This window comes from Tursiops truncatus, chromosome 11 (genome assembly GCF_011762595.2).
Source record: "Tursiops truncatus isolate mTurTru1 chromosome 11, mTurTru1.mat.Y, whole genome shotgun sequence".
Lineage (NCBI taxonomy): Eukaryota > Metazoa > Chordata > Mammalia > Artiodactyla > Delphinidae > Tursiops > Tursiops truncatus.
The window spans coordinates 60,543,598-60,554,414 of record NC_047044.1 but is presented as its reverse complement, the minus strand read 5'-3'; the positions used below and the strand labels follow the sequence as shown (position 1 = coordinate 60,554,414).

The following is a 10,817-nucleotide window of genomic DNA, read 5'->3' as shown; positions in this document are numbered from 1 at the left end:
TTTGGATAACTGTTGGTTGCTTTGAGACTGTGCTCCTGTTCTGTAGGCAGCCTTCAGGCTCCACACATGACCCTTCTGTCCTAATAATCTGGGCAACTTAGAAGTAGAGATCTGAGAAATTAGCTGATAACCTTGATTTGGACAGACAGACAGACCCCGCAGGCCCCAGCCTCCTTCACTTTCACCTGAATTCTTGAGACTTCTCCCCAAGGAACAAACACGATTGCTCAAAGTGAATGACAAAAGCTTTTTATTGAAGATTCACCCAAAGATGGACAGAGGGAAGGAGAAGAGGTGGACAGGGTACTGAGTGGCTCTTGTCCTGACCTTGCAGGGTCAGAGGCTGCCAAGTGATGGAGAAGGAGCTTGGTCCTGCTGCAGAGGGAGATCCGGGATCTGGTAGGAGGCGGCATTGGGCTGGGTGGGGATATATGCGACCCTAATAATTCTGGAGATGAAGCGCCTGGCTGGATTCTTCTCTGTCCGTGGGAGGTGAAGAGTCAGCTGACACCTCTCCCATGCCAGCTGGGTCAGCAAACCCAAATTAGGAAGAAGCTACCAAACTCCAAGAGAGCAGAGTCCATGCCCTGGCACTGAGGAGGCATTGGTAAGATAAGCCCCAGGAAGGGAGGGTGGAGGTGGAGGTGAAGGAAGCAGAGACACCAGGAATGGACCAGGCTGGCCTCAGGCGGCTGCAGGGACCTCACCTCCTCTATCGGTGGGATCTCTTGGCCAGGGTGGTGGTAGAGATGATCTTGCTGCTGGAACTACCGCCGACACCAACACTACCACCAAACCCAAAACCACTTCCGGAGCCAGAACCCAGGCCAAATCCGGAGCAGCTTCCTAACCCTCCACCAACGCCTCCTGCACTGGCAGCACCCCCAGCTACAGCTGCGGGAGAAAGACAAGGACATGGTCGTTCCAACAGTGCTGGAAACCAGGAATCTCACCCCAAACCAGGGTGAACAAATGGCCACAGCGGGGGCAGATGGTACTTACAGATGCTCACGGCACTCTGGCATTCTCCAGACATTCTGTGGGCAACAGAAAGAGCAGTGAACCTCAGCAAACCTGGAGCCACACTTCGTTCAACAAGCAGGTATCAAGCACCCTCCCATCCTTCAGCAGCCAGATTTGAGGCCTGAATGTGAACCTGTTATATAACACCGTCCTGATTCATAACACACCAGCACAGAAGCAAGCGGTCCAGCAGAGGTGTCCCGGACTGGCCATGGCTCTGGACCCTCTCCCTTCCTCCTGTTCTCACCCTGCCTTAGGCCCCCTCACCGGCACTCCTCGCCCTCCAGCAGCTTGCGGTAGGTGGCGATCTCAATGTCCAAGGCCAGCTTCACACTCATGAGCTCTTGGTACTCTTGCAGCATCCGGACCAGCTCCTCCTTGGCCTTCTGCAGGGCGCCCTCCATCTCTGTGCGCTTGCCGTGGGCATCTTTCAGGGCCGCCTCCCCACGCTGCTCTGCACCAGCCACGGATGCCTGCAGGGTCTGGCACTGCAGACAGGGGCGCGGGACAGGCGATCACCAGGGTCCTGCTGTCAAGACCTCTAAATCTGTCCCCTCTCCTGTAGCAGCTTTGCTTGGGTTAGGATGTCAGGATTCTGTCTGTCCTTCTCCCCACCTTCCCTGACTCTTATGTATTTTATTCACTCCAGCTAGGGTCCACCGATGCCCCCACCAGACTGATTAGATAAAATGAGCAAAACCAATGAAAAAGAGCCAGGAAAACTTATCTGCTGAGGTTATCATGTCATGTTAACTAGGCTATTGCTGAAAAGATCTGGGTATGACTTATGCAAAGAGCTACAAATCTCCCGCAGACTAGCTCAAGATCTTCTGGGCTGATGCCTTGTCTGCTTGTCTACTGTGGAGGCATCTGCCTCAGGCCCCTGGCCCTGTACCGAGGCCGGGTAGAGGTGAAACATACTTGCTTCTTGACATTCTCGATCTCAGCCTGCAGCCTCTGGATCATCCTGTTAAGCTCTGAAATCTCAATCTTGGTGCTCTTCAGGCTGTCACCATGTTGTTCGACTGAGGCCTGGAGCTGCTGGACCTGAGACCCAGGAGACACAGGGAATCAGGGGTCAGGGGTGTTTGGGTAGAGTCTATTCTCAAGTGGACTCAGCAAGAATAGCCACAGGTGGCAGGAATGATACAAAATGTCATGCTATCTCCAGGCAGACCAGGATCAGTGCCACCCAGAAGAACCAGAACCCCTCACTTCTCTTGGGCTCGAGCTGATGCTCATCTGCTCACAGACATTAAAAGCAGAGCCCCAGAAGCCACTCTCGGCCCCTGAGAGACCCCCGACACCCACCTTGGTCTGGTACAAGGCCTCGGCCTCGGCCTTGCTCCTCTGAGCGATGTCCTCGTACTGGGCCTTGACCTCGGCGATGATGCCGTCCAGGTCCAGGTTGCGGTTATTGTCCATGGACAGGACCACAGACATGTCGCTGACGTGGGTCTGCATCTGGGACAGCTCCTGCAGGGAAAATGTCTCACATCAGGCCTCCTGGAGAGTCTTCCCTAATCTCTGACACCAGAGACCTGCCATCACCATGGAAATGGCCATGCCACAGGCTCAGATGGAAGCCAACTTGGCATGGCATACAGAGAAGGAGGAGGGGTAAATTTCTATGTAGAAATCAAGTGGTTGGCGATATCTCAAGTCAGAAAAGCAATGCTTGTAGTCCCTACTGCTCCCTAAGCTCCTCCAGGTCAGGGGGCCCTGAGTATGTTACATGGAAGGGAAGGGAATGGATCTATTTCACCAGAGAAATGCTAGACAGCAATAACTTCTATCCCATGCAATCTTTAGACCTAATCTTCTAAGACAACCTCTGGTTTTGAGACCACTCAGTTGAATCTCTCACTTCAACCCTTTCTATCCATGACCTTGCTGAGAGCCCACGGCCCTGAAGTAAGGGAGCTGGAGTCCTTTCAACGAACTGTCAGTTCCGACCAGCAGCCTCACAGATGGAGGAGTCCCTTCCCTGAATGGAGTCCTCACCGCAGCATAGAGGACCCTCAGGAAGTTGATCTCATCATTACGGGCCTCCACTTTGGCCTCCAACTCCGCCTTGTTCATGTAGGTGGCGTCCACGTCCTGCAGAGGAAGGGGGAGGATAAGAGACAAGGTACAGGCATTCCAACAGGGGGCAGGGAGTGTTATGTGACACACAAGGTAGCACCAGGTGAGGTGGCGGGGGACTAATCATTTGGCCTATTCTGCCCCTAAAGCCACCTGCAGACATGGATGTTAATTACCTAAATGGGCTTTTTTTTCACAGCCTTAATTCATAGTTCAGTGAGATCTGGATAGTACCAAGTGGGGTGGAGATGAGAGGGATGGACCGAACCCACGATTCAAGCCAAAGGCCACTCCTGAGGGAAGTGGGAGCACATCCCTACCCGCCTTCAACCCTTACCTTCTTTAAGACCACAAAGTCATTTTCAGCAGCTGTACGCTTGTTGATCTCATCTTCATACCTGGGGATGGGAAGATGCAAAAAAAAAAGACAAGGGCTTCCCTGGTGGTGCAGTGGTTGAGAGTCCGCCTGCCGATGCAGGGGACACGGGTTCGTGCCCCGGTCCGGGAAGATCCCACAGGCTGCGGAGCGGCTGGGCCCGTGAGCCATGGCCGCTGAGCCTGCGCGTCCGGAGCCTGTGCTCCGCAACGGGAGAGGCCACAACAGTGAGAGGCCCGTGTACCGCAAAAAAAAAAAAAAAAAAAAAAGCCCACAGTGAGCTACTGTTTCTCACTCTCTCCTGCTGGTTTTCAAACATCTAACTACCTGGAAAAATCCATCTAATTGGCTACATTTTCCCACGTTCATACAGATATTCATTCCACCTACATTTATGGAGTAATTACAGCATATGAGGTACCAGTCTAGACCCTAGTTTACTCAGAGAAGTGAAAACCAAATTTTAAAAAGACTGTTTGCAAGAGATAAGATGTGAGGAGGAGAACCAGCAATGATCTGGTCGACTTTATTTCCATAGAAGGGCTGTCCTTTGGCAATTGGGTGGATTAAATTCTCAGGAGGGTTGCCAATACTCCAGTTCTTTTTCTTTGGTGTGAGAGTGAATTGAGAGAGGGAGCTGGTATTTTTCTCAGCTCCATCCCATAATGAGCATAATAAGAGTTACTCTGCATTCAATGTTCATTTTATGTCCGGCACTATGCTACTAGCTCTCTCTATCTCATTTAATTTCATTTAATTCTCACAACCTATAAAGTAGAACTATTATCCCCATTTTAAAGATTATGAAAACTAAGGTTCAGAGAGGTTAAGCAAGTCACCCAAGATCACACAGCTAGTAAGTGAAGGAATCAGTATGCCAAGCAAGTCCATCTATCTCTACAGCCTGTATTCTTCTAACCCTGCTGTATTACTTTCCATCTGTTTGGTTTTTTATCTTATTTGTATATGGCAAGCCCAGCTCTCTGAATATATCACTCATTTTCTGTTTGGGGCAACTTAGGGTTACTAGACCTCACCCCATTAAAAAAGTGACCATGTAGAAGCATGGGAACAGACTGGAGGTCCTCCCTGACCCTTTGGGGTCTCTCCAGAGCCTGAGATTCTAAATGATGAAGAGGAACCCGGGGGGCCTGGGGCATGGCTGGGCAGATTGTCACATCCCCTCCCCAAATACTTGGCCTTGAAGTCCTCCACGCTGTCCTGCATGATTTTCAACTCATACTGCAGGCCTCCTTTGTTGTTGGTCAAGGTATCCAGCTGCTTCCTCAGGGCACTGAGGTAGGCCTCAAACAAGGGATCAAGGTTTTTGCTGGATGTGGTTGTCGCCTGCTGCTGAAGGAGGTTCCACTTGGTCTCTAGAACCTTGTTCTGCTGCTCTAAGAACCGCACCTGTATTTAACACAGGGACCAACCGACAGATGAGGGCCTGAATCTCTGGCAGGAGGGCTGGCCAACACCATCCCCGTCAATCCAAGCTAACCAGGGAGCCCAAGAGCCATCCGAGTAGGACCACCACGTTGCAACTCCAGGCATTATCTGCTGGGGTCAACATGGCGGCCCCGCTCCATAGCAGCAAGTGGGCCACGTGTGTTGGGGAGAGCAGAGCAGAGCCCAAGCATCGGGGCCTGACTGTGCAGCAAGAACAACTTCCTGACCACAGGGATCCAGAGTTACTGAGAAGGGATGAGTTGCTGAGAATACTGAACCTCTATGAAATAATAGAATAAAACAAACTTAGGAGATACAACCACAGCCTAAGGGCTATTGCATTCAAAGTGATCCTGACCCACGGCAAAGGAATGATAAATTCACTGAAGATGTCTTAAACAAGCTTTCTTCTAAATGGACCTGGTGTGTCCCTGTGAACCTGTGCACAACTGAGTATAAATATTTAAGATCAAGCCCTAGACATATTCTGAGTCTCATAGACTCACTGCTGCAAGAGGACTTCCCTGAACTTTCCCTCTAGGAAGAGATCTAGCCAGATAAACCAGGGTTTGGCATGATACTTCCACTTTAGGTGCTTCAGAATTGTAAGAAAAGCTGGTAAGGGTGACTGATCACAGTTTGAACTTAAATTGATGATGGGAGATTAGACAAGGAAGCACCCAAGCCTTGGTCTTACTTTCACATCTATAGGTCCTAGAGTCACAGTAAAGCCCTTTTAAGCTGCTATGGGTTAATTCAAACTAGCAAGAAGAGCAAATATTCCCACTCGATCTACTCCAAGATTGTTCATTCTTGCCCCATCATCTAAGAGAAGTAAGACTTCGATGCACAGAGAACCAGGGCACCCTGGGCCAAACGTGCTACAGTCATCTATTCAGTCATTCATCTTTGGATTAATGACTCTCTGGAACTAATCTCTTTGCTATCATCCATCATACAGAAGCACAGCATACAGCAGAAAAGACTTGAACCTCCAGACCTTGCATGGAGTAGGGAAGTGGACTACAAAAAGGAAAATCAGAGAGCCATCCCCTATCCTCTTCAAACAGACCCAGAAATGAGCAATTTTGCCCAGAATCAGGAGGATGAACACAATGACCTTCCGAGGTCCTACCAGGAACTCTAATCTGCCATTAGAGTCACTCCCTTTCTCATTTGGGAAACCAGCCTGGTTTTCTTCTGCTCTGACAACAGAAGTGTCAGTCGTTACGCTATTATATTCACTATAATTAATTAACTATTAAATTATTAGCCATATTATTTATGAAACCAAAATCTGAGAAGAAGCAGGGAAACAAGGAACCCACTTTATAGCTGGGGTGACTGGACCCAGAAAAGCTGAATGATTTGCCCAGTAACACATAGCAGGTCAGGAAATCCAAGTACTGAACTGCTTTGAGCAGCCTGTTTTCCCACCAGTCACAGGACAAAAGAGAAAGAGTAATGACTCTTCTTAACCAGGTGGGAAACAGCGGCCCAGAGAAGTTCACAGTTTTCCCAAGTCCGCAGCAGGCTCAGGTCTGAGATGCCAGGACTCAGAAACCCTGGCTTCTACCACCTTATCTGACCAAGGGGCCGGCTCACCTTGTCAATGAAGGAGGCGAACTTGTCGTTGAGGGTCTTGATCTGCTCCCGCTCCTCGGTCCGGACCTTCTGGATCTCAGGGTCAATCTCCATGTGGAGTGGCGTCAGCAGGCTCTGGTTGATGGTGACCTCCTGAATCCCTCCAGCAGGGCAGACAGGGAAGCCAGCACCGCCCCGTCCACCAAAGGAGCCACCGAATCCAAGGCCAAAGCAGCCAGCCCCCAAACCTCCAGCAGCCCCAAACCCAGCGCCTCGCCAGCAGCCAGCCGTGCCGATGGAGATGCTCTTGTTTCCCCCGAGGTTGCAAAGGCTTCTGCTACTGAAGCCCCCAGAGCAGGAGCCTGTGCCCCCAGACATGGAGATAGAGCTGAAAGCAGGCTTCTTGCCTCCACCTACGATGGCTGAGCCACAGCTAAAGCCCTGGGGCCCGCCTCGGACACACTGCTGTCTGATGAGCATGGCTGGAGAGAGAGGAACACGCTCAGAGCTGTCAGGGAGAAGCGAGAAGGGCCAGGCCACTGACTGCCACAGCCGTAGCCTGGGTCTCTTATATGTGCAGGAGAGCAGGGCTTGGTTGCAGGGGCATAAAGGGAAAAATCTGAAACACCTCTGGGCTTGGCCTTTGGCACTGGCCCATCCTTCTTACACCTGCTGAACATGTCACAAACACACCTACAGAAGTCATTTGGAGGGCATGCTCTCCGCCGGGAGAAGCTGAACCGGTGATGCAGGGCCTCCTGGGTCACAGGCCCCCCACCCACTGTACTCCCATCTCACCAGCCTCCAGGGGCCTCCCTGCTCCAGACAAGACAACCCATCGCTCTGTCGCTCACTCCACAGAATATGGAACCTGCAGGCCTGACTTCACATGCATGCTCTGCAAACCTGAAGCAAGTCATTCTCTGGGGCTCAGTTGCTTCACCCATAAATTGAAAATACTACAAATATTTTCCTTCACCTCTGTCAAGATCCTGAGATTAAGAAGAATGAGTGCTTTGTAAACCGTCAGAGGCTGCACAGTCATTTGTCAATTTCATTACTCTTCTTCCATGTGCACTTGGCCCCATGTAGTCACACAAAAGGGGAAATCCATATTCCAGCCTTCTGGCCTTCCAAACCTAGATCAAGACTCACCTCGACTTGACACACAGTTATTGAGAACCTACTGTGTGCCGGGCATGGAGCTGGGGACAGAAGAAAGTTGACTCTGCCTTGGGCCGTCAAGACTCGCATTCCTTCTCGGGGCTTCCAGTCTGGGTTGGCAGGATTCTAGGTCAGCGTTCTCCAGGCTGGGTCCTTATTGTGCGCGCCATGCTACTCAGTTTGCTGCCCAGTTGTTTTCTTGGCTCCACCGGAACAGGTCATGTTCTGTTTTCCCATGATGGTCCCGGCATTCAGGGTAGGAGCTTGGAACTTTTTGTTCCAAGGTGCTGGGGACCCCTTTGGCAGAATGGTGAAACCTATGAGCCTCTGCCCAGAGCAATGTTTTCAAATACAAAACCCTACTTTTAAGCTCAGACTTAAATTCTTCCCCACTGAGTGCAACAGATCTGTCTTCAAATCCCACCTGTTGCCACTAACTGGCTGTGCAGTCTTGGGCAGGTCACCTAACCTCTCTGAACCCATTCAACCCATCCTCTCATCTATCATATGGGACGCCTGCCTCATAGATCGTGAGATGAGGTATCTACAGTGCCTGGTATGTAGTAGGTCGGTAGGCATTCATTCTTATCCTGCCCGGGCTTTGCCATTGCCACTTCTGAGGAGAAATTAGATGAAACCTCACCCCTCTTCTCAATCCCTAATGAGACTGCTATTCTGAATCTGGGGAACAGCAGTGATGAGGGCCTACATAATTCCCACAGGCCTGAGCTGACTCTGACCGAATGAAAGCTGGCCACCCCAAAAATGATCAAGCCATCCCGTGCAAAGAGAGAGAGCAGGGCGGGCCCATGGGGTGAGAAGAGGGTGGTCAGTGGATGCAGGTCTTGGGGATCGGGCTGCAGGGGAGGCTGGACTGGCTGGGAGCTCTCTCCTCTGGCCAGCTCCTCTCTCCCCACCTCTACCCTCATTGCCTCTCCCTGCCCTCCTCTTCCCTCTACCTCTGAGCTGCACCCCACCCTCTGTCCCCATCTACTTCAGCCTTTGCTGGGCTCTCCCTGCCCCTGCCTAGGTGACCTCTAAGTAAATGGAGAGTGGGTGGAAGTGCTGTAGCAGGGAGGACAGGAGACCCCCTGGGCCCCGTCAAATGTCCATGGGAGAGAGCCCAAGGGATGGTCCGTCCACCAGTAGTAAGTGAGCGTTCTAGAGCCAGGACTATCTCCTACGAGGGACAAGGTTGAACATCCTCTCATCCTTTCAATGAGTATTTATTGAATGCCAACTTCATGCCAGGCACTGTACTGAATGCTCTATATACATGTGGTCATGTAATCTTCCTAAAAGCTCTCTGCAGTCAGTATCACAACCGTGTTTACAAATGATGACTTGGAAGCCCCGGGGAGGAGAAGTAGCCCCCCAGGGTCACACAGTAGCATGTGGTGGAGCCAGGACCCGAACCCACATCAGTCTGCTCGCAAAGACTCTGCCCTCCCTGGGGGTTGATGAGGACTTTCATGGGCTAGGAGGAGGGTTTGCATCTGCAGGGTGCAGCCTCAAGGCATCTCGTGATGTGTCCATTGTGTCTTGTAGTCTATAGCTGTGACACCCCGATACTAGGAGAAAATGCTGTGTCCTTAAGTTGTGTCCAGTGCCTAAAACAGAAAGCCAGCAGGGGTGGAAGGGACTTTAAGGGAAATAATCTATAATATACAATCAATCTTATTTTGTGCCTGTGGGGCACCCAAACCAAGGATCCCCAATTGAGGTACTTCTCATCAAGCTAACTCTAAGTTGAGGCAGACGCCATTCCTAAGATAAAAATTTAGATGAGGGAAAGCCCGCCTTGCTTTCCATGTAGAAGGAACTCTCGTATAGAGCTGCCATCACGTGCTGGACACTGGGTGCTTTTCAGGTAGGGGTTCCCTTCCTCACAACAACCCTGCAAAAAAGAGGAGTTGCTATGCTCAGTTTAGAGCTACAGCCGCTGAGGCTCAGAGAGGTTATGTAGCTTGCCTGAGATCACATAGCTAGGAAGTGGTGGAGGTAGGAGGCCAGTCCTGTCTGTCTAACATCAAAGCTTGTGACCTTAACCTCTGCACCACAATGCTGTATATCAGAATCTGTAGGAAAAACAACTATACAGCAACTTAGACAGACTTGTAGCTTATGGTGCATCAGAGTAGCCACGGGGTCTCGGCCAGCACTCTGCTTGTTCTGTCCTTGCTTTTGCCACAGGACTGGTTGTTTGGATCATGTGGCCCTGTCCTTACAAGTATCCAATAATATAGGACACTGTCCTGAGGGGCCAATTCTGTGTCCTCCAACTAACTAAGTCCAAATTAACTAAATGACAAATCCAATAATAAACCCAAACCAAACAGGAAGAAAGCTCTGGACTAGAGCCATATTCTGTGGCTCTATTATGAAGTCAGAATTGCCAGAAGTTCACAAAATCCTCAAACGGCAGCCTGAGAAACTGAAGGTAGGCATGTCTTCAGTGTGCAAGAGAGCGTTGACCCTCGAGGGAGAGAGGCAAAGAAGAGTTTCCATCCCTGAGAAACGGAAGGTTTCCTCCTGCAGCTCCTGGGCCAGCTCCTGGGTGACTCCCCCTGGCAGTGACAGCTAAAAGCAGGTTCCCACCCCACCTCCACAGTTCCACTCTTAACCTCTGTGACCCTTCCTCAACTGGCAGCCGTTCCCCATCTTGTCAAAGAAGGATGAGCCGCTGACAGGGGTGTGGAGCGGAGCGGAGGGTGTGTTTGCCTAGGGTTTTCTGGGTCAGGGAGGCAAGCCCTTGCATTCAGTCCTGGGATTACAGGGATCCCAAGTCTTTTAGCCCCAAACCTGGTGTGTGGTGTGGGAAAGCACCTCCGCCTGTCCTGACTGGGTTGTGCCCTCACCCCGTTCAGTCAACCAGCCTCAGCAGCCCCAGAGTCACTCTGTGGGGAGCCAGAGCCAACTTGGGGATCAGAGACTCTGCAGAAGAGGACCAGTCAGCATTTCGGCAAGGGGACAGTGAGGGCAGAGAGAGGGTGGGGAGCCCTTAGAATCGGGAAGGGGAAGTCTGTACACAAGGTCCCCCCTTTCCCAGGGGTAGAGAGCATTCTTGGTCTCCCCCCACTTCCCGGGCATGTGTCAGCAGGGGTTACCCAACTTGCTTTGACAGCAAAACCATTCT

The 10,817-nt window shown here is 51.2% G+C and overlaps 1 protein-coding gene across 1 annotated transcript; it reads right to left on the bottom strand.

The window, feature by feature from the left end:
* Positions 1-233: 233 nt before the first annotated feature.
* Positions 234-7,043, bottom strand: KRT4 (keratin 4). The gene is made up of 9 exons (XM_033866647.1): positions 6,539-7,043; positions 4,680-4,894; positions 3,446-3,506; positions 3,028-3,123; positions 2,335-2,499; positions 1,945-2,070; positions 1,291-1,511; positions 1,003-1,037; positions 234-894 (listed from the first exon to the last, which is right to left on the bottom strand). Exons 1-9 carry the CDS (start codon positions 6,995-6,997, stop codon positions 713-715), a joined length of 1,560 nt encoding a protein of 519 aa, XP_033722538.1. The 5' UTR covers positions 6,998-7,043; the 3' UTR covers positions 234-712.
* Positions 7,044-10,817: the final 3,774 nt, after the last annotated feature.